We start from the raw sequence: 22,496 nt of genomic DNA, 5'->3' as shown, positions 1-22,496 counted from the left end.
TGCAGACTCTCTCAGCCGACAAACGATAGTCAGCTACGAGTGGGAACTGAACTCGGAGATCCTCTATGACATTTTTCGCCATTGGGGCACTCCAAAGTGGACCTCTTTGCGACATCGACAAACGGGAAGCTTCCTCTTTATGCTTCCAGGAACGAGCTTGGAGCTTCTTCCCTGGGGCACGCTCTCAAAATCCTGTGGCACAATATGAGGGCTTACGCCTTACTGCCACTTCCTCTGATTCATCGGGCACTATGCAAACTAAGGAACACACAGAATTGCACTCTTCTGTTCATAGCCCCCTGGTAGCCAGCCAGATTCTGGTTTTCGGAGCTTCAGCATCTGTCTCTGTGTCCCCCGATCAGGCTTCTGCTGGTTCCTGATCTGCTTCACCAGTGCGATCAGCAGTTGTGGCACCCCTCTCCACAATCGTTCAGCTTGGCGGCCTGGTGCCTGAGTTCAAATCTTTAGAACATTTCAACTTGTCCACGGATAACATGTGCATTATCCAGGTGGCCAGAAAGCCTTCGACAAGGTCTCAGTATAGGAGAAAATGGCTCTGATTCTGCCACTGGTGTTTGGCTAAGCAGCTGGACCCCAGAGTTGCTACTATCAACATGGTCCTGTCTTTTGTCTCTCATCTGGCATCGTCAGGCATTCATGTCTTGTCTTGCAGGACTTATTTGTCGGATATTGCCGCTTACCTGTCCACTGACACCTGTTCTTTTTCACTGACGAACCTTGCCATCAAAAGGCATTTTGCGGGTTTGTTGCATCTCTATCGTCCTGTTCGCAACCTGCATCCAAAGTGGGATCTGAATGTGGTCCTGACCGCCTTATGCCATAAGCCTTTTGAGCCCATGGCTACGGTTGACTTCAAGTACCTTTCATAACTGCTGAACCCATATGCATACATTAGTATTGGCCGAACCCCAAACCCTCTCCCAAAGATAGGCTCACAACTTGTGTCAAGTGTTTGCAATAAAAGGCTGTAGAATTTTATTGTACAGATATGGTTATGGCAATACACAATATCACATATCATAATGGTATCATACTTTTGGGCACCGGGTCCTGAGGTTACCCCCTCTGACCCGTGCCGCTTTCTTGTGTCCCACGACTTGTTGTGGGCACCGTACAGTGCCCTGTACTTCTTTTTGTTGTTCTCCCCTTTTCGTAGGGTGGGCGGGTTCTGTGGTAGAGAAGCAAGAAGATTTGGAAGACACTGAGTGAACAGTGAACCTCCTGTTTGCTTGGGTCCCCGTTCAGGGTCCACAAACAGATTGTGTTTGCTCAGAGCATGCTGCTCTTATTTATAGGACCCAGGGAGGCCCTGGGTCTTTGTTATGTATGTAGTGGGGGCTGCTGTTGTCGCAGCCCCCGGCCGGTAGCCGACTGTCTGGCCCCCTGGTGGGGGCAGGTCTTTGAACCTGGGCCCTGCCTGACTGTTGGTTTCCTTATGGTGCTTAGCACCTTGCTGTTTGGAGGAAGGGTGAGGGTGACAGTTCACACTTCACCCTTCCATGGCTTTGTGCTGCACAGACTGAGTGTCTCTGTAGCTGGGGGGAGGAGATGAGCAGGCCCAGATAAGGTTGGGGCTGCCCCTCTCCTAGCTGCTGATGGTAACAGCAGTTACCCTGCCTCGCTTTTGCGATGCCCATGCAGCATTGCCCATCAAAGGTGGCTTTTTTTTATTTCTGGGACTTCAGCAAGGCGTGTGAGTGAACTTCAGTCCTTGTCTGTAGAACATCTATTCCTCAGCTTTCATATGGATAAGGTTGTTCTTCGGATGAATCCTTCCTTCCTTCCGAAGATGGTATCTGATTTTCATTTGAATCAGTCTATCTCATTGCCTGTCTTCTTTCCAGACCCGGCCTCGGATGCCAAGAGGGTACTGCACTATCTGGACGTCAGACAAGCCTTTAAGTTTTATCTGGACAGAACATCTGAGTTTGGGAACTCTTTGCAGCTTTTCGTGACCTTCTGGGATTCGAAAGGAAAGTCTTCCTCGAAAGCAACCCTCTCCCGATGGATTTGCTTCCTGTATTTCAGAGGCGTATACCATTCAGGGCTTTCAAGCCCCAAAGGGAATTCATGCGCATCTCGTGCGGGGCAAGGTGGCTGCCGTTGCCTTCCAGAAATATGTTCCCTGGGAAACCATTGCAAAATCAGCCATGTGGGCTTCACCATCGACTTTTTGTAAGCATTACTGTTTGGATCTGAGCTCCTGGGCCGATGCTCAGTTCGGCCAAGCTGTGCATAAAAACCTGTTTCAGTAAGGGGGTTTCCATCCACCCGTAATTCCTGTGAGGAGTGCTTGGGAATCTCCCAAAAGTATGGAGGAAAGGGGACGGGACGTAGGAGTATAACAAAGTTACTCAGTGTAGTGACTACCTTACTCCTAGTCCATAGTCCCCTTTCCTTCATACGCCCCCCCACGCTGTCCCCTCTAATAAGTTTCCTCTATTATTGCTTAAAGGTCTCAAACCTGGCGATAGAAAAGGACTGATGGGCGATCGGGGCGGAGCTCAGGAGGGCGGGATTATGTCCCTACTCTAGTAAGAGGAATCGGTCTGATGCCTTGACCCTCGATACTGGTTAGGCATTCTGGCTGCGTCACTTTATGCAAAAAAACTCATGTCTTGGGAAAATAGATGGGCGATTGTGCTTTTTCTGTATGTCCCGGTTGCCATTTAACATTAATGTCTCTTATTGGCAGCAGCCAGATACAGGTGCTGCTGCCTTATCAGGGTCGGACATGTACCCATCTCCCCATATTCCTGAGGAGCTCTTTGGTGAGCAGAACAATAGCAAATGTCCCAATTACTCACCAGTAATCGCCATTACTCCAAGTCTGGAGGTTCGGCGTCACGCTCCTAATTCCCTCGCACCCTCCCCGTTCCTTTGGGAGAGGGTGGGGAAAAGCAGGCCGAGGGTAAGTGAGGGTAGTAGCCAAAATAGTAAGAGCCAAAAGAAAGCCCTGAGAATCCTGCGCACTGATGTGGGCAAGGGTGGTCTGGAAAGTCTGTCGGTAAAGGAGTACGGACTGTGACGAGGAAGCCGGACAATGAGGCAATGCATCATTGAACCCTATCCAGTGGGGGAATGTCCTTGCGATATGCCTGTCAGGGTGTACCCAGCCCCGCATCGGTCTGATTTCCATGTCTGGTGCTTTTAAAGGATGTTTGGTTTATTGTATACGTATGAGCCTGCGGTAACTTTTCCTTTCACTTCCGAATAGTTTGTAAAATCTATGACTTTTCTTGCAGTTTCCTTTTGAAAAAGCGACTCTGGAATGTGCAGTTTAACCTATTGTGTTAAAGAAGAGATCGTGTGTGCCCTTTGACCTCCTCTGGTGTGGTCGTGGCGCGCTTGTTGCGTGTGGTTGAGTGGGGTCCCTAACACAGGGATAGGGGGTGGCTATCACCGCCGGGCCGCAGAGGTGTATGGGATGAGGGGTTCCTCTTTGAGGAGATGAAGCGGCCTAGAGGGGAGACCCCGGCCCCCTCCCCTGGGTGCCCCCGGCCCCCTCCCCTGGGTGCCCCCGGCCCCCTCCCAGGGCTCACTCTCTCCTCTTGTCTCCGCCCCCCCTCCCCTGGGTGCCCCCGGGCTCACTCTCTCCTCTTGTCTCCGCCCCCCTCCCCTGGGTGCCCCCGGGCGCCCCCGGGCTCACTCTCTCCTCTTGTCTCCGCCCCCCCTCCCCTGGGTGCCCCCGGGCTCACTCTCTCCTCTTGTCTCCGCCCCCCCTCCCCTGGGTGCCCCCGGGCTCACTCTCTCCTCTTGTCTCCGCCCCCCCTCCCCTGGGTGCCCCCGGGCTCACTCTCTCCTCTTGTCTCCGCCCCCCCTCCCCTGGGTGCCCCCGGGCTCACTCTCTCCTCTTGTCTCCGTCCCCCCTCCCCTGGGTGCCCCCGGGCTCACTCTCTCCTCTTGTCTCCGCCCCCCCTCCCCTGGGTGCCCCCGGGCTCACTCTCTCCTCTTGTCTCCGCCCCCCCTCCCCTGGGTGCCCCCGGGCTCACTCTCTCCTCTTGTCTCCGCCCCCCCTCCCCTGGGTGCCCCCGGGCTCACTCTCTCCTCTTGTCTCCGCCCCCCCTCCCCTGGGTGCCCCCGGGCTCACTCTCTCCTCTTGTCTCCGCCCCCCCTCCCCTGGGTGCCCCCGGGCTCACTCTCTCCTCTTGTCTCCGCCCCCCCTCCCCTGGGTGCCCCCGGGCTCACTCTCTCCTCTTGTCTCCGCCCCCCCTCCCCTGGGTGCCCCCGGGCTCACTCTCTCCTCTTGTCTCCGCCCCCCCTCCCCTGGGTGCCCCCGGGCTCACTCTCTCCTCTTGTCTCCGCCCCCCCTCCCCTGGGTGCCCCCGGGCTCACTCTCTCCTCTTGTCTCCGCCCCCCCTCCCCTGGGTGCCCCCGGGCTCACTCTCTCCTCTTGTCTCCGCCCCCCCTCCCCTGGGTGCCCCCGGGCTCACTCTCTCCTCTTGTCTCCGCCCCCCCTCCCCTGGGTGCCCCCGGGCTCACTCTCTCCTCTTGTCTCCGCCCCCCCTCCCCTGGGTGCCCCCGGCCCCCTCCCAGGGCTCACTCTCTCCTCTTGTCTCCGCCCCCCCTCCCCTGGGTGCCCCCGGGCTCACTCTCTCCTCTTGTCTCCGCCCCCCCTCCCCTGGGTGCCCCCGGGCTCACTCTCTCCTCTTGTCTCCGCCCCCCCTCCCCTGGGTGCCCCCGGGCTCACTCTCTCCTCTTGTCTCCGCCCCCCCTCCCCTGGGTGCCCCCGGGCTCACTCTCTCCTCTTGTCTCCGCCCCCCCTCCCCTGGGTGCCCCCGGGCTCACTCTCTCCTCTTGTCTCCGCCCCCCCTCCCCTGGGTGCCCCCGGGCTCACTCTCTCCTCTTGTCTCCGCCCCCCCTCCCCTGGGTGCCCCCGGCCCCCTCCCAGGGCTCACTCTCTCCTCTTGTCTCCGCCCCCCCTCCCCTGGGTGCCCCCGGGCTCACTCTCTCCTCTTGTCTCCGCCCCCCCTCCCCTGGGTGCCCCCGGGCGCCCCCGGGCTCACTCTCTCCTCTTGTCTCCGCCCCCCCTCCCCTGGGTGCCCCCGGGCTCACTCTCTCCTCTTGTCTCCGCCCCCCCTCCCCTGGGTGCCCCCGGGCTCACTCTCTCCTCTTGTCTCCGCCCCCCCTCCCCTGGGTGCCCCCGGGCTCACTCTCTCCTCTTGTCTCCGCCCCCCCCTCCCCTGGGTGCCCCCGGGCTCACTCTCTCCTCTTGTCTCCGCCCCCCCTCCCCTGGGTGCCCCGGGCCCCCTCCCCTGGGTGCCCCCGGGCGCCCCCGGGCTCACTCTCTCCTCTTGTCTCCGCCCCCCCTCCCCTGGGTGCCCCCGGGCTCACTCTCTCCTCTTGTCTTCGCCCCCCCTCCCCTGGGTGCCCCCGGGCTCACTCTCTCCTCTTGTCTCCGCCCCCCCTCCCCTGGGTGCCCCCGGGCTCACTCTCTCCTCTTGTCTCCGCCCCCCCTCCCCTGGGTGCCCCCGGGCTCACTCTCTCCTCTTGTCTCCGCCCCCCCTCCCCTGGGTGCCCCCGGGCTCACTCTCTCCTCTTGTCTCCGCCCCCCCTCCCCTGGGTGCCCCGGGCCCCCTCCCCTGGGTGCCCCCGGGCGCCCCCGGGCTCACTCTCTCCTCTTGTCTCCGCCCCCCCTCCCCTGGGTGCCCCCGGGCTCACTCTCTCCTCTTGTCTCCGCCCCCCCTCCCCTGGGTGCCCCCGGGCTCACTCTCTCCTCTTGTCTCCGCCCCCCCTCCCCTGGGTGCCCCCGGCCCCCTCCCAGGGCTCACTCTCTCCTCTTGTCTCCGCCCCCCCTCCCCTGGGTGCCCCCGGGCTCACTCTCTCCTCTTGTCTCCGCCCCCCCTCCCCTGGGTGCCCCCGGGCGCCCCCGGGCTCACTCTCTCCTCTTGTCTCCGCCCCCCCTCCCCTGGGTGCCCCCGGGCTCACTCTCTCCTCTTGTCTCCGCCCCCCCTCCCCTGGGTGCCCCCGGGCTCACTCTCTCCTCTTGTCTCCGCCCCCCCTCCCCCGGGCGCCCCCGGGCTCACTCTCTCCTCTTGTCTCCGCCCCCCCTCCCCTGGGTGCCCCCGGGCTCACTCTCTCCTCTTGTCTCTGCCCCCCCTCCCCTGGGTGCCCCCGGGCTCACTCTCTCCTCTTGTCTCCGCCCCCCTCCCCTGGGTGCCCCCGGCCCCCTCCCAGGGCTCACTCTCTCCTCTTGTCTCCGCCCCCCCTCCCCTGGGTGCCCCCGGGCTCACTCTCTCCTCTTGTCTCCGCCCCCCCTCCCCTGGGTGCCCCCGGGCGCCCCCGGGCTCACTCTCTCCTCTTGTCTCCGCCCCCCCTCCCCTGGGTGCCCCCGGGCTCACTCTCTCCTCTTGTCTCCGCCCCCCCTCCCCTGGGTGCCCCCGGGCTCACTCTCTCCTCTTGTCTCCGCCCCCCCTCCCCCGGGCGCCCCCGGGCTCACTCTCTCCTCTTGTCTCCGCCCCCCCTCCCCTGGGTGCCCCCGGGCTCACTCTCTCCTCTTGTCTCCGGCCCCCCTCCCCTGGGTGCCCCCGGGCTCACTCTCTCCTCTTGTCTCCGCCCCCCCTCCCCTGGGTGCCCCCGGCCCCCTCCCAGGGCTCACTCTCTCCTCTTGTCTCCGCCCCCCCTCCCCTGGGTGCCCCCGGGCTCACTCTCTCCTCTTGTCTCCGCCCCCCCTCCCCTGGGTGCCCCCGGGCGCCCCCGGGCTCACTCTCTCCTCTTGTCTCCGCCCCCCCTCCCCTGGGTGCCCCCGGGCTCACTCTCTCCTCTTGTCTCCGCCCCCCCTCCCCTGGGTGCCCCCGGGCTCACTCTCTCCTCTTGTCTCCGCCCCCCCTCCCCTGGGTGCCCCCGGGCTCACTCTCTCCTCTTGTCTCCGCCCCCCCTCCCCCGGGCGCCCCCGGGCTCACTCTCTCCTCTTGTCTCCGCCCCCCCTCCCCTGGGTGCCCCCGGGCTCACTCTCTCCTCTTGTCTCCGCCCCCCCTCCCCTGGGTGCCCCCGGGCTCACTCTCTCCTCTTGTCTCCGCCCCCCCTCCCCTGGGTGCCCCCGGCCCCCTCCCAGGGCTCACTCTCTCCTCTTGTCTCCGCCCCCCCTCCCCTGGGTGCCCCCGGGCTCACTCTCTCCTCTTGTCTCCGCCCCCCCTCCCCTGGGTGCCCCCGGGCGCCCCCGGGCTCACTCTCTCCTCTTGTCTCCGCCCCCCCTCCCCTGGGTGCCCCCGGGCTCACTCTCTCCTCTTGTCTCCGCCCCCCCTCCCCTGGGTGCCCCCGGGCTCACTCTCTCCTCTTGTCTCCGCCCCCCCTCCCCTGGGTGCCCCCGGGCTCACTCTCTCCTCTTGTCTCCGCCCCCCCTCCCATGGGTGCCCCCGGGCTCACTCTCTCCTCTTGTCTCCGCCCCCCCTCCCCCGGGCGCCCCCGGGCTCACTCTCTCCTCTTGTCTCCGCCCCCCCTCCCCTGGGTGCCCCCGGGCTCACTCTCTCCTCTTGTCTCCGCCCCCCCTCCCCTGGGTGCCCCCGGGCTCACTCTCTCCTCTTGTCTCCGCCCCCCCTCCCCTGGGTGCCCCCGGCCCCCTCCCAGGGCTCACTCTCTCCTCTTGTCTCCGCCCCCCCTCCCCTGGGTGCCCCCGGGCTCACTCTCTCCTCTTGTCTCCGCCCCCCCTCCCCTGGGTGCCCCCGGGCGCCCCCGGGCTCACTCTCTCCTCTTGTCTCCGCCCCCCCTCCCCTGGGTGCCCCCGGGCTCACTCTCTCCTCTTGTCTCCGCCCCCCCTCCCCTGGGTGCCCCCGGGCTCACTCTCTCCTCTTGTCTCCGCCCCCCCTCCCCTGGGTGCCCCCGGGCTCACTCTCTCCTCTTGTCTCCGCCCCCCCTCCCCCGGGCGCCCCCGGGCTCACTCTCTCCTCTTGTCTCCGCCCCCCCTCCCCTGGGCGCCCCCGGGCTCACTCTCTCCTCTTGTCTCCGCCCCCCCTCCCCTGGGTGCCCCCGGGCTCACTCTCTCCTCTTGTCTCCGCCCCCCCTCCCCTGGGTGCCCCCGGCCCCCTCCCAGGGCTCACTCTCTCCTCTTGTCTCCGCCCCCCCTCCCCTGGGTGCCCCCGGGCTCACTCTCTCCTCTTGTCTCCGCCCCCCCTCCCCTGGGTGCCCCCGGGCGCCCCCGGGCTCACTCTCTCCTCTTGTCTCCGCCCCCCCTCCCCTGGGTGCCCCCGGGCTCACTCTCTCCTCTTGTCTCCGCCCCCCCTCCCCTGGGTGCCCCCGGGCTCACTCTCTCCTCTTGTCTCCGCCCCCCCTCCCCTGGGTGCCCCCGGGCTCACTCTCTCCTCTTGTCTCCGCCCCCCCTCCCCTGGGTGCCCCCGGGCGCCCCCGGGCTCACTCTCTCCTCTTGTCTCCGCCCCCCCTCCCCTGGGTGCCCCCGGGCTCACTCTCTCCTCTTGTCTCCGCCCCCCCTCCCCTGGGTGCCCCCGGGCTCACTCTCTCCTCTTGTCTCCGCCCCCCCTCCCCTGGGTGCCCCCGGGCTCACTCTCTCCTCTTGTCTCCGCCCCCCCTCCCCTGGGTGCCCCCGGGCTCACTCTCTCCTCTTGTCTCCGCCCCCCCTCCCCTGGGTGCCCCCGGGCTCACTCTCTCCTCTTGTCTCCGCCCCCCCTCCCCCGGGCGCCCCCGGGCTCACTCTCTCCTCTTGTCTCCGCCCCCCCTCCCCTGGGTGCCCCCGGGCTCACTCTCTCCTCTTGTCTCCGCCCCCCCTCCCCTGGGTGCCCCCGGGCTCACTCTCTCCTCTTGTCTCCGCCCCCCCTCCCCTGGGTGCCCCCGGCCCCCTCCCAGGGCTCACTCTCTCCTCTTGTCTCCGCCCCCCCTCCCCTGGGTGCCCCCGGGCTCACTCTCTCCTCTTGTCTCCGCCCCCCCTCCCCTGGGTGCCCCCGGGCTCACTCTCTCCTCTTGTCTCCGCCCCCCCTCCCCTGGGTGCCCCCGGGCTCACTCTCTCCTCTTGTCTCCGCCCCCCCTCCCCTGGGTGCCCCCGGGCTCACTCTCTCCTCTTGTCTCCGCCCCCCCTCCCCTGGGTGCCCCCGGGCTCACTCTCTCCTCTTGTCTCCGCCCCCCCTCCCCTGGGTGCCCCCGGGCTCACTCTCTCCTCTTGTCTCCGCCCCCCCTCCCCTGGGTGCCCCGGGCCCCCTCCCCTGGGTGCCCCCGGGCGCCCCCGGGCTCACTCTCTCCTCTTGTCTCCGCCCCCCCTCCCCTGGGTGCCCCCGGGCTCACTCTCTCCTCTTGTCTCCGCCCCCCTCCCCTGGGTGCCCCCGGGCTCACTCTCTCCTCTTGTCTCCGCCCCCCCTCCCCCGGGCGCCCCCGGGCTCACTCTCTCCTCTTGTCTCCGCCCCCCCTCCCCTGGGTGCCCCCGGGCGCCCCCGGGCTCACTCTCTCCTCTTGTCTCCGCCCCCCCTCCCCTGGGTGCCCCCGGGCTCACTCTCTCCTCTTGTCTCCGCCCCCCCTCCCCTGGGTGCCCCCGGGCTCACTCTCTCCTCTTGTCTCCGCCCCCCCTCCCCTGGGTGCCCCCGGGCTCACTCTCTCCTCTTGTCTCCGCCCCCCCTCCCCTGGGTGCCCCCGGGCTCACTCTCTCCTCTTGTCTCCGCCCCCCCTCCCCTGGGTGCCCCGGGCCCCCTCCCCTGGGTGCCCCGGGCCCCCTCCCCTGGGTGCCCCGGGCCCCCTCCCCTGGGTGCCCCCGGGCGCCCCCGGGCTCACTCTCTCCTCTTGTCTCCGCCCCCCCTCCCCTGGGTGCCCCCGGGCTCACTCTCTCCTCTTGTCTTCGCCCCCCCTCCCCTGGGTGCCCCCGGGCTCACTCTCTCCTCTTGTCTCCGCCCCCCCTCCCCTGGGTGCCCCCGGGCTCACTCTCTCCTCTTGTCTCCGCCCCCCCTCCCCTGGGTGCCCCCGGGCTCACTCTCTCCTCTTGTCTCCGCCCCCCCTCCCCTGGGTGCCCCCGGGCTCACTCTCTCCTCTTGTCTCCGCCCCCCCTCCCCTGGGTGCCCCGGGCCCCCTCCCCTGGGTGCCCCCGGGCGCCCCCGGGCTCACTCTCTCCTCTTGTCTCCGCCCCCCCTCCCCTGGGTGCCCCCGGGCTCACTCTCTCCTCTTGTCTCCGCCCCCCCTCCCCTGGGTGCCCCCGGGCTCACTCTCTCCTCTTGTCTCCGCCCCCCCTCCCCTGGGTGCCCCCGGCCCCCTCCCAGGGCTCACTCTCTCCTCTTGTCTCCGCCCCCCTCCCCTGGGTGCCCCCGGGCTCACTCTCTCCTCTTGTCTCCGCCCCCCCTCCCCTGGGTGCCCCCGGGCGCCCCCGGGCTCACTCTCTCCTCTTGTCTCCGCCCCCCCTCCCCTGGGTGCCCCCGGGCTCACTCTCTCCTCTTGTCTCCGCCCCCCCTCCCCTGGGTGCCCCCGGGCTCACTCTCTCCTCTTGTCTCCGCCCCCCCTCCCCCGGGCGCCCCCGGGCTCACTCTCTCCTCTTGTCTCCGCCCCCCCTCCCCTGGGTGCCCCCGGGCTCACTCTCTCCTCTTGTCTCCGCCCCCCCTCCCCTGGGTGCCCCCGGGCTCACTCTCTCCTCTTGTCTCCGCCCCCCCTCCCCTGGGTGCCCCCGGCCCCCTCCCAGGGCTCACTCTCTCCTCTTGTCTCCGCCCCCCCTCCCCTGGGTGCCCCCGGGCTCACTCTCTCCTCTTGTCTCCGCCCCCCCTCCCCTGGGTGCCCCCGGGCGCCCCCGGGCTCACTCTCTCCTCTTGTCTCCGCCCCCCCTCCCCTGGGTGCCCCCGGGCTCACTCTCTCCTCTTGTCTCCGCCCCCCCTCCCCTGGGTGCCCCCGGGCTCACTCTCTCCTCTTGTCTCCGCCCCCCCTCCCCCGGGCGCCCCCGGGCTCACTCTCTCCTCTTGTCTCCGCCCCCCCTCCCCTGGGTGCCCCCGGGCTCACTCTCTCCTCTTGTCTCCGCCCCCCCTCCCCTGGGTGCCCCCGGGCTCACTCTCTCCTCTTGTCTCCGCCCCCCCTCCCCTGGGTGCCCCCGGCCCCCTCCCAGGGCTCACTCTCTCCTCTTGTCTCCGCCCCCCCTCCCCTGGGTGCCCCCGGGCTCACTCTCTCCTCTTGTCTCCGCCCCCCCTCCCCTGGGTGCCCCCGGGCGCCCCCGGGCTCACTCTCTCCTCTTGTCTCCGCCCCCCCTCCCCTGGGTGCCCCCGGGCTCACTCTCTCCTCTTGTCTCCGCCCCCCCTCCCCTGGGTGCCCCCGGGCTCACTCTCTCCTCTTGTCTCCGCCCCCCCTCCCCTGGGTGCCCCCGGGCTCACTCTCTCCTCTTGTCTCCGCCCCCCCTCCCCCGGGCGCCCCCGGGCTCACTCTCTCCTCTTGTCTCTGCCCCCCCTCCCCTGGGTGCCCCCGGGCTCACTCTCTCCTCTTGTCTCCGCCCCCCCTCCCCTGGGTGCCCCCGGGCTCACTCTCTCCTCTTGTCTCCGCCCCCCCTCCCCTGGGTGCCCCCGGCCCCCTCCCAGGGCTCACTCTCTCCTCTTGTCTCCGCCCCCCCTCCCCTGGGTGCCCCCGGGCTCACTCTCTCCTCTTGTCTCCGCCCCCCCTCCCCTGGGTGCCCCCGGGCGCCCCCGGGCTCACTCTCTCCTCTTGTCTCGGCCCCCCCTCCCCTGGGTGCCCCCGGGCTCACTCTCTCCTCTTGTCTCCGCCCCCCCTCCCCTGGGTGCCCCCGGGCTCACTCTCTCCTCTTGTCTCCGCCCCCCCTCCCCTGGGTGCCCCCGGGCTCACTCTCTCCTCTTGTCTCCGCCCCCCCTCCCCTGGGTGCCCCCGGGCTCACTCTCTCCTCTTGTCTCCGCCCCCCCTCCCCCGGGCGCCCCCGGGCTCACTCTCTCCTCTTGTCTCCGCCCCCCCTCCCCCGGGTGCCCCCGGGCTCACTCTCTCCTCTTGTCTCCGCCCCCCCTCCCCTGGGTGCCCCCGGGCTCACTCTCTCCTCTTGTCTCCGCCCCCCCTCCCCTGGGTGCCCCCGGGCTCACTCTCTCCTCTTGTCTCCGCCCCCCCTCCCCTGGGTGCCCCCGGCCCCCTCCCAGGGCTCACTCTCTCCTCTTGTCTCCGCCCCCCCTCCCCTGGGTGCCCCCGGGCTCACTCTCTCCTCTTGTCTCCGCCCCCCCTCCCCTGGGTGCCCCCGGGCGCCCCCGGGCTCACTCTCTCCTCTTGTCTCCGCCCCCCCTCCCCTGGGTGCCCCCGGGCTCACTCTCTCCTCTTGTCTCCGCCCCCCCTCCCCTGGGTGCCCCCGGGCTCACTCTCTCCTCTTGTCTCCGCCCCCCCTCCCCTGGGTGCCCCCGGGCTCACTCTCTCCTCTTGTCTCCGCCCCCCCTCCCCTGGGTGCCCCCGGGCTCACTCTCTCCTCTTGTCTCCGCCCCCCCTCCCCCGGGCGCCCCCGGGCTCACTCTCTCCTCTTGTCTCCGCCCCCCCTCCCCTGGGTGCCCCCGGGCTCACTCTCTCCTCTTGTCTCCGCCCCCCCTCCCCTGGGTGCCCCCGGGCTCACTCTCTCCTCTTGTCTCCGCCCCCCCTCCCCTGGGTGCCCCCGGCCCCCTCCCAGGGCTCACTCTCTCCTCTTGTCTCCGCCCCCCCTCCCCTGGGTGCCCCCGGGCTCACTCTCTCCTCTTGTCTCCGCCCCCCCTCCCCTGGGTGCCCCCGGGCGCCCCCGGGCTCACTCTCTCCTCTTGTCTCCGCCCCCCCTCCCCTGGGTGCCCCCGGGCTCACTCTCTCCTCTTGTCTCCGCCCCCCCTCCCCTGGGTGCCCCCGGGCTCACTCTCTCCTCTTGTCTCCGCCCCCCCTCCCCTGGGTGCCCCCGGGCTCACTCTCTCCTCTTGTCTCCGCCCCCCCTCCCCTGGGTGCCCCCGGGCTCACTCTCTCCTCTTGTCTCCGCCCCCCCTCCCCTGGGTGCCCCCGGGCTCACTCTCTCCTCTTGTCTCCGCCCCCCCTCCCCTGGGTGCCCCCGGCCCCCTCCCAGGGCTCACTCTCTCCTCTTGTCTCCGCCCCCCCTCCCCTGGGTGCCCCCGGGCTCACTCTCTCCTCTTGTCTCCGCCCCCCCTCCCCTGGGTGCCCCCGGGCGCCCCCGGGCTCACTCTCTCCTCTTGTCTCGGCCCCCCCTCCCCTGGGTGCCCCCGGGCTCACTCTCTCCTCTTGTCTCCGCCCCCCCTCCCCTGGGTGCCCCCGGGCTCACTCTCTCCTCTTGTCTCCGCCCCCCCTCCCCTGGGTGCCCCCGGGCTCACTCTCTCCTCTTGTCTCCGCCCCCCCTCCCCTGGGTGCCCCCGGGCTCACTCTCTCCTCTTGTCTCCGCCCCCCCTCCCCCGGGCGCCCCCGGGCTCACTCTCTCCTCTTGTCTCCGCCCCCCCTCCCCCGGGCGCCCCCGGGCTCACTCTCTCCTCTTGTCTCCGCCCCCCCTCCCCTGGGTGCCCCCGGGCTCACTCTCTCCTCTTGTCTCCGCCCCCCCTCCCCTGGGTGCCCCCGGGCTCACTCTCTCCTCTTGTCTCCGCCCCCCCTCCCCTGGGTGCCCCCGGGCGCCCCCGGGCTCACTCTCTCCTCTTGTCTCCGCCCCCCCTCCCCTGGGTGCCCCCGGGCTCACTCTCTCCTCTTGTCTCCGCCCCCCCTCCCCTGGGTGCCCCCGGGCTCACTCTCTCCTCTTGTCTCCGCCCCCCCTCCCCTGGGTGCCCCCGGGCTCACTCTCTCCTCTTGTCTCCGCCCCCCCTCCCCTGGGTGCCCCCGGCCCCCTCCCAGGGCTCACTCTCTCCTCTTGTCTCCGCCCCCCCTCCCCTGGGTGCCCCCGGGCTCACTCTCTCCTCTTGTCTCCGCCCCCCCTCCCCTGGGTGCCCCCGGGCGCCCCCGGGCTCACTCTCTCCTCTTGTCTCTGCCCCCCCTCCCCTGGGTGCCCCCGGGCTCACTCTCTCCTCTTGTCTCCGCCCCCCCTCCCCTGGGTGCCCCCGGGCTCACTCTCTCCTCTTGTCTCCGCCCCCCCTCCCCTGGGTGCCCCCGGGCTCACTCTCTCCTCTTGTCTCCGCCCCCCCTCCCCTGGGTGCCCCCGGGCTCACTCTCTCCTCTTGTCTCCGCCCCCCCTCCCCCGGGCGCCCCCGGGCTCACTCTCTCCTCTTGTCTCCGCCCCCCCTCCCCTGGGTGCCCCCGGGCTCACTCTCTCCTCTTGTCTCCGCCCCCCCTCCCCTGGGTGCCCCCGGGCTCACTCTCTCCTCTTGTCTCCGCCCCCCCTCCCCTGGGTGCCCCCGGCCCCCTCCCAGGGCTCACTCTCTCCTCTTGTCTCCGCCCCCCCTCCCCTGGGTGCCCCCGGGCTCACTCTCTCCTCTTGTCTCCGCCCCCCCTCCCCTGGGTGCCCCCGGGCGCCCCCGGGCTCACTCTCTCCTCTTGTCTCCGCCCCCCCTCCCCTGGGTGCCCCCGGGCTCACTCTCTCCTCTTGTCTCCGCCCCCCCTCCCCTGGGTGCCCCCGGGCTCACTCTCTCCTCTTGTCTCCGCCCCCCCTCCCCTGGGTGCCCCCGGGCTCACTCTCTCCTCTTGTCTCCGCCCCCCCTCCCCTGGGTGCCCCCGGGCTCACTCTCTCCTCTTGTCTCCGCCCCCCCTCCCCTGGGTGCCCCCGGGCTCACTCTCTCCTCTTGTCTCCGCCCCCCCTCCCCTGGGTGCCCCCGGCCCCCTCCCAGGGCTCACTCTCTCCTCTTGTCTCCGCCCCCCCTCCCCTGGGTGCCCCCGGGCTCACTCTCTCCTCTTGTCTCCGCCCCCCCTCCCCTGGGTGCCCCCGGGCGCCCCCGGGCTCACTCTCTCCTCTTGTCTCGGCCCCCCCTCCCCTGGGTGCCCCCGGGCTCACTCTCTCCTCTTGTCTCCGCCCCCCCTCCCCTGGGTGCCCCCGGGCTCACTCTCTCCTCTTGTCTCCGCCCCCCCTCCCCTGGGTGCCCCCGGGCTCACTCTCTCCTCTTGTCTCCGCCCCCCCTCCCCTGGGTGCCCCCGGGCTCACTCTCTCCTCTTGTCTCCGCCCCCCCTCCCCCGGGCGCCCCCGGGCTCACTCTCTCCTCTTGTCTCCGCCCCCCCTCCCCCGGGCGCCCCCGGGCTCACTCTCTCCTCTTGTCTCCGCCCCCCCTCCCCTGGGTGCCCCCGGGCTCACTCTCTCCTCTTGTCTCCGCCCCCCCTCCCCTGGGTGCCCCCGGGCTCACTCTCTCCTCTTGTCTCCGCCCCCCCTCCCCTGGGTGCCCCCGGGCGCCCCCGGGCTCACTCTCTCCTCTTGTCTCGGCCCCCCCTCCCCTGGGTGCCCCCGGGCTCACTCTCTCCTCTTGTCTTCGCCCCCCCTCCCCTGGGTGCCCCCGGGCTCACTCTCTCCTCTTGTCTCCGCCCCCCCTCCCCTGGGTGCCCCCGGGCTCACTCTCTCCTCTTGTCTCCGCCCCCCCTCCCCTGGGTGTCCCCGGGCTCACTCTCTCCTCTTGTCTCCGCCCCCCCTCCCCTGGGTGCCCCCGGGCTCACTCTCTCCTCTTGTCTCCGCCCCCCCTCCCCTGGGTGCCCCCGGGCTCACTCTCTCCTCTTGTCTCCGCCCCCCTCCCCTGGGTGCCCCCGGCCCCCCCTCCCCTGGGTGCCCCCGGCCCCCCCTCCCCTGGGTGCCCCCGGCCCCCCCTCCCCTGGGTGCCCCCGGCCCCCCCTCCCCTGGGTGCCCCCGGCCCCCCTCCCCTGGGTGCCCCCCTCCCCTGGGTGCCCCCGGGCTCACTCTCTCCTCTTGTCTCCGCAGATGATTTCGTGACTCAGTGGAAGTCCGAGTGCCACTTCCTGAACGGGACGGAGCGGGTGCGCTATGTGGCGCGATGGTCCTACAATCAGCAGCAGTTCCTGCACTTCGACAGCGACACGGGGGTCTTCAAGGCGGACGACCTCCTCGGGGTCCCGAGCGCCGAGTCCTTGAACAGCCAGAAGGAGGTCCTGGAGCAGGAGAGGGCCGCGGTGGACACGTTCTGCAGACACAACTACGGGATCTTGGAAGACTTCATGCAGCGCCGCAGAGGTAAGACCTCCGCCCGCGCCTCTCCCCGCCGGGCCCCCGGAGAGGCGCTATATGCAGCGCCGCCCCTCGTGGCTCCGGCCTAGGCGCTGCGAGCGGCGCCACATGCAGGCAGCGAGCGCTGGAGTGACAGCCCTGTGCCGGCTTCCTTCCAGGGGGGGTGGGCAGGGCAGGGCAGGGCGGCCTTTCCCAAGAGAAGGGCCCTCTAATAGGAAAGGGGCGCAGCGGCGGCAGCACCCTGCCGTGCCCTGAGATGCCTGTGCTCTCGCGGGGAACGTCCTTACCCCACCGACGCGAGACCCGGCCTCCAATCCCCCACACGGCGCTGACTCATCAAGGGGAAACTATGAACAAAACCCCAAAGAATCAATAGGGCAGGACGCCGCCCGCTCCCTGAAATAAGTGGGCGGACGGCATCCACCCGCGTGTTCCCTCGTCTTGCCCCTGTAACTCTGCTCACAGATGTTTCAAGTAGTCGTTTCTGAAAGTAGGAGTGCAAAGCAGAGCTGCATGCCGACTTAATATAAAAGAAAGACTTAATATAAAAGAAAGACTTAATATAAAAGAAAGACATAATCTGCCCAATTGGCAGTTATTCATGGTTGGTGAACATGCTCCTTTTCTTCTATGTCAGATGTTTTAAACACATGAAATGAGTGACTCAATGTCATGTGAACATCATTGCGGGTATATTCATCTAATATTTCTGCACCCCTCTCCCTCACCTTTTGCAAACCTCCAGCACTACCAGAAATGTCGTCAGGCCTAGTACGATAGTCGCTTGTTTTGTTCCTCTCCTCCCTTAAAGCACCCCTCTCCCTCACCTTTTGTTTTTCTCCTGCTCTACCAGAAATGTTGTCAGGCCTAGTACGGTAGTCGCCTGTCTGTTTCCATTTCCTTCCTTATCTATGTCTTAGCTCTTGCACTATCTGAAATGTTGTCAGGCCAAGTACGATAGTTAAGTTCATGGCCTGTAAGAATGTCATTGTATTTTCCCTTGTTCCCTCCCTTGCCTTGAAGCGCTTTGAAACACATTGTGTATAGGCGCTATATCATTTCATATCATACTTAAAACAAAAAAAGACTACAACTCCCAGAATGCATTTATCTACTACATGAAAGCATGGAACTCGCTAGCAGGTGTCCAGATGGCATGGAGTCAGTTTGCAAAACTATGCTATTTACTAGAACTCAAAAGTTTCATTAAGTATGGAAAAAAAACAATACTGTTATCCATTATGTTTCTTACAGCTCTATAACATTTAGCAAAAAGGAGCCATGTAAAGTTTGAACACTAAGGAAAAAGCACTTAGATGGAATACTTCTATCATTGACTGTTCATATTGTGTGTGTTTAATTTACATTGAACATGTTGTGTGCAATTGAAAGAAACACCCATTAACAAAGCCAGCAGTTTGGACTTGAGTATAGTGAACACATTTTCTTTGGTTCTACTCTGGGTGTTAAGATGAGCTGCCTGTGTTCCTTCATGATTTGCCAACTGTTGTAATCACTTGTCCTTGTTACCATTCTTTGATATGTTAACATACACCCTCTTGCAGGTATGCCCGTGTTAAATGAAGGAACATCCATAATTGCCAAATACTCACACATTTCACCAGCTTTTGCCACCACACAACAGCAACTAGCATGGTTTATTAGCAATTTCAATTGGTTGGCATTGTACTGCCATCATATAATTCTAATTTGGTGTCTCTTATAGAGCTTCATGTAGATGGACCACTTCTAAGCACTGTAATAATCAGTGTTATTATTACCCATGATTCTTCTCCCTCAAAATAATTAAAGGTCTAGTTGATCCAACCAGGGTTCCAAACCTGTCGCATGGCATTGCTTCATTCCCAAAATAAAACATTTTGCACATGAGCTATCCATCAGGTGTGCAACTATTTGCCAAAGTTAACTTTATATGCCCAGTACTCACACCCTGGTAATTGGTTATTTATAACCCGCTTAATACCCAGAGGTTTCTAAGTGCGGTCCCGGTTTATGCAACCACTGCCATCACATGCCTAAGCTTCATGCCATTTTCTACATACTCCCATCCGATACTCTGGTACCTTCACCATACACACCAGGTTTTCCCACTAAATGCTCCTGCACTCACAACATTTGGCAAAGACTGTTATACTTTCTATAGGTGTGCAGGTCAACTGCATGACTGCTTCACCTCGTAGCCTACCTACATCTCTGATATTCTGCTATAGCTCTTTCAACTCGTTTCCAGGCACTCTTTGCAACCTAACCTTACTTAATCTAGTTGGGCACTGCCCTGCTTGGCCCCACCATCTAACGTTTTCCTTTATTCCACACTCCTCTTCGTATTCCGTTGGTGCATTTTGAGCAGCCATAGAGCGCTGTGTTCACCACCTAGATACAGTTGTTGGCTCTTGCCACACGTTTAGTTGAGCATAAGATTGCTGGAAAATAGATTATGCTGCAGCAATTGACGCTTTTGGGCTTACTGCACAAATTTACTCAGACTTGCTTTTAAGTGGAAACGGTTGCTTTAAAGTGACAGGCCACAGCTCACAAAACTGCTAACCTGGCTCCCTGGCCTTACAGACTAATATATCCATTTTAACAATTCCCCAACAAATAAATAATGAAACAACTTAAATTCCTCCCTTCCTGTCCCCTGCTCCCTCCCCTCCCCTTAAATTCCTCTCAATCTTCATCCGGCTTTCTCCCATCTTCTTCCTGAGGCCACGCCCCTCCTTCTTCAATACATCTTCCCCAGGAACGTCATTTAGGAGTCACCAGAGGTCGCAACTGCGACCTCTGAGGTCTCCCTTGCTACCCCTAAAAAATAAATAAAAATAAGAACAGGAGTGCCACAAGTCTAACACTTTCAGCAGTGACCCTAAATAAGAATGAATAGGAATACCAAATAATGTGTCTTTCTGGAATTCTATACAATAATTGCTAGACTCATTAAAGTTTGATTTCAGGCACACTGCAGGGGGTGAGTCACTGATTTACTCTGTTCTTAAACGCCTCAACTCAGCCTTTCATCCTTCTGAGGTCGATAAATGAGTACCAACACAGGTTGGGTGATATTGGGTGTATATTTTTTCTATATAAAGCGCTTAAGCATAAGTGCTATATAATAACACATCATTATCATTTGGCTTTGGACGTCTGCTTGCTTTCACAGTAATTTGGTAATATGGGCCTATACACACTGATCTTAACGATACATATGGCAATCCATTCTTGTATGAAATGTACATCACATTATAGTGATATTGTAACCATATTTCTCGTAGTGTACTTAGGAACAATGTTATGTGATGCCACTTCCTGTTTTGTCAAGGGGTGAAAGGTCGTGTTCCATCACTTCCTGCAATATCACTTTGGGGTGGGTCAAATGACATCACTTCCTCTGTTGTTAGAAGAGGTCAAGGGTCATGTGATGTCACGTTCGCTACCCCTGGCATTTTGGTGAAATGGCGTCCCTGCTCTTCCCCCTCTTTGTACCCCGGGGTAGCTCGTTCATGCAAACAGCACCACCCCTCTCCTTTACTGCGCTAGTAACTCATTGTGCTTCCCCCGCCCCTCCTCCAATGAGCCATGTCCCCGGCACTACTGTAAAGCCTCTTTCCTCACCAAAACTCCCCTCAACATCAATCTCCTCACCTATTCTATGACTTGCAACATCAGCAACAATGAACACCTTACATCATATCGCCCTTCTACTGCCCCAGCCTGTCACACCAAACCACTGTCCTCCTCTATGACCACTCCGCTCCTTCTAAAAGCCGGAACTTCAAAATAGGGGAACATAAAGAAAACCCAAGCCCTTCTAATTACCAAAAAAGGGTTGGGGTTGGGGACTAATGCTAAGTCCTAACTAACCATTGCCTGCTCCCGAATGTTCCATGCCCCCTTATATACCCCAGAGAAGGCGCTCTATGCACAGTCCAGCCAAAAAAAAACAGGGGGGAAACGCTCCCTGGGGCCCCCCTTTGCCATGACAACATCTAGGGAAGTGCCCTGCATTTAGACACTGAACATAAAGATGGGAAACCGAAAATGAATTCCTGTTAGTAATATTGGTGTACACATGGTCTACTTACTAGCTTTATGTATAAGCCAATAAACCGTTATTTAAGTTGCAGTGGTTTTGGAGAGGGAGTGCAGTGTGAGGGTGGGGGGCGTATTCTGATGTCTCAACCTGGGCGCAATATTGTCTATAACCTGCCCTGCTTTCACCATGCATTGCGAGCCCTTTCTTACGGACCCACGCAAATGCACAGAAAAATCTACAACCATACTAGATAAGCTCAACTTTAACTTATTGGCGCCCATTTCCTTAGCCTAGACCTAATGATACCCAATTACAACACAACAAACATTTGAATAATCCCTGCCTTTTCTAATGCCCGCAGCACGTGCACGCCCCACTTTAAACTCCCAGGCTTAGCTTATTCAAAATACTGGCGGTTCGCCACCAAGCTGTGCAGTGTAAGAACCTGGAGAGAATGCAGCGGCGACATGAACCGGTGCTTCCTCCTGCGCATTCCCATGAAACAGTCATTCTAATGTACTCTCCTGCTGCGCCTGCAGATCTTTCAGTGTGACGACACTCGGTCTTCCAATTCATTTCCCCAAACCCTGTTCATGAGCCCCCACCCTCCTTTAACACACTACACCCACCTAACAAACATTGACAAAGATTGGGCATCATGCATTTTATTTTTCTTTCTAGACTGAGAAAGAACCATGATTCAGGCCATGAGTGACTGACGAGGCACTTCAGCTTCTATAATATAGTAATACAGGGTGTACGTTGCAAAACTCCAGTCTGTTAAGCCATGCGTGAGTGGGTCTCTTTGTACATGCACCCCTAAAATATCCCTTTGGATGTACGTCCGAATTCGGCTCCCTAAAGAACGATGTTGCAGAAGGTGAGCCGGTAACGGCCACCCCGCATGGTCACGCTTTTTTTCCTTCCCTGCCACCCCCATGCAATTTTCAGGGGAGTCCTTCCCCGCATCCCCTTTCCCCCCCCCCATTCCTCACTCACCTTGAGCTTACCGTTCCTGCTGACCCCATTGCCGATCGCAGTCCCCAGTCGCTGGGCTAAAGTGCGACGTAATGAACTTTGACCTACCTGCAATGTGACGCGCAATCAAACACTTCTCTGAGATACTAGTTTTGCCATCTAAGGAAATTAAGGCACCGAGTAATTTGGGGAGTCCACAGATGCAAAAGCTGGGGGATCTTATCACAGATGCTCTCAATCTACGCTCTGCACTTCACGCGGAAGAGTGAGTACTTCACCTCCCATGCCACAGTTACTTTTACATGAACATACAATGCCTTTTTCATAGTGGCCTTTCAAAAAGGGCCATAGTGCCGTTTATTCAATAAAGCTTAATTGAAAAGAAGCGAACCACATGGCTGATTAACCTGACAATATATAAAATAACTTTATAGAAGCAGCCGGCGTAAAGTAATAGTAAGATTCAATCTGAAAATGCAATAGTTCACGATAGGGACTGCGTCCAGTTTGTATAAATTAAAAACGGTGAACTGCAGTAATTCACCTTGGGTAACTATTTGAGATGCTGACAACCCATAAAAAACACCCCCCCCCCCCATAGCATTTACTCATTGATTTATGTGATGTGTTCAGATATATACAACGGCATAAAGCTTCAGTTATAGCAGTGCAGTTCGGTGGGTTCAGTGCCTGCTCTGTGTGCGTGTGAGAGAGAGATCGAGTCAGACATTTGCATCTGACTAGGACGGACGTGGTGTTTCATGCTTCTGAGGACAGCAGTACAATCATCATGTCAATCATGCCATGAATAGCCACAGGCAAAGGGAATAACAACGCAGGGCCTTTTTATAATGTACACGCATTCTGCCACAAACTGCCACCTAGTCCATCCAATCTTCCAGGTCTGTGGGGCCATAAAGACGGGCAGATACCAGTCCCCTGGGTTATTCTGCCAATGCATATGTTAGTCAGAAACATGAAGGGTGTAATTAAGACCCAATTTCCCAACTAGCAATGTGGGGGCGCAGAATAACGTGCATTAGTTAGGCACATAATCCTAGTTTACGTACAAAGTAACTTCTGTGTGAGATCATTTTGAATGCCAGTAACCGTGACCAACTATTGGCCGCTTTTCTCATCTACAGTAACTTCGCGCTTTCATTTACACTAGTTTATGCAGAACCAGCGCTAATCCATTGCCTGGTGGCAGATCTAATATTTGTTGCCAAACCTGTTCTGAGCTCATGCTATTTTACTCTTACACAGCAGAGAAGTTCAATGTTCCCATTGTAAAGGCATGACACCAAGTAGCAGATTTGCAGGGTGTGGGCTTCTGGGGTCCAGGACTGGGGGAGAACCTATAACAATTAACATTGGACAGTTTGCTAGAGCTACAGGGAGGAAAATGAATTGCTACAATTCCTTGCTAAGTGACCCATGACCCGTTGCACA

The 22,496-nt window shown here is 62.3% G+C and overlaps 1 protein-coding gene across 1 annotated transcript in view; it reads left to right on the top strand.

The window, feature by feature from the left end:
* LOC138522037 (H-2 class II histocompatibility antigen, E-S beta chain-like) overlaps nucleotides 1-22,496 on the top strand; it is a 228,372-nt gene that overhangs the window by 59,865 nt on the left and 146,011 nt on the right. The window contains exon 2 of the mRNA XM_069635259.1: nucleotides 15,749-16,018. Coding sequence (XP_069491360.1) covers nucleotides 15,749-16,018 — 270 coding nt within the window. The remainder of the gene's footprint in view (nucleotides 1-15,748; nucleotides 16,019-22,496) is intronic.

The sequence above is a fragment of the Ambystoma mexicanum genome, chromosome 13 (assembly GCF_040938575.1).
Source record: "Ambystoma mexicanum isolate Mex_15411 chromosome 13, UKY_AmexF1_1, whole genome shotgun sequence".
Classification (NCBI taxonomy): Eukaryota; Metazoa; Chordata; class Amphibia; order Caudata; family Ambystomatidae; genus Ambystoma; species Ambystoma mexicanum.
The sequence above is the reverse complement of the archived record's forward strand: the minus strand, read 5'-3'. Positions and strand labels throughout refer to the sequence as shown.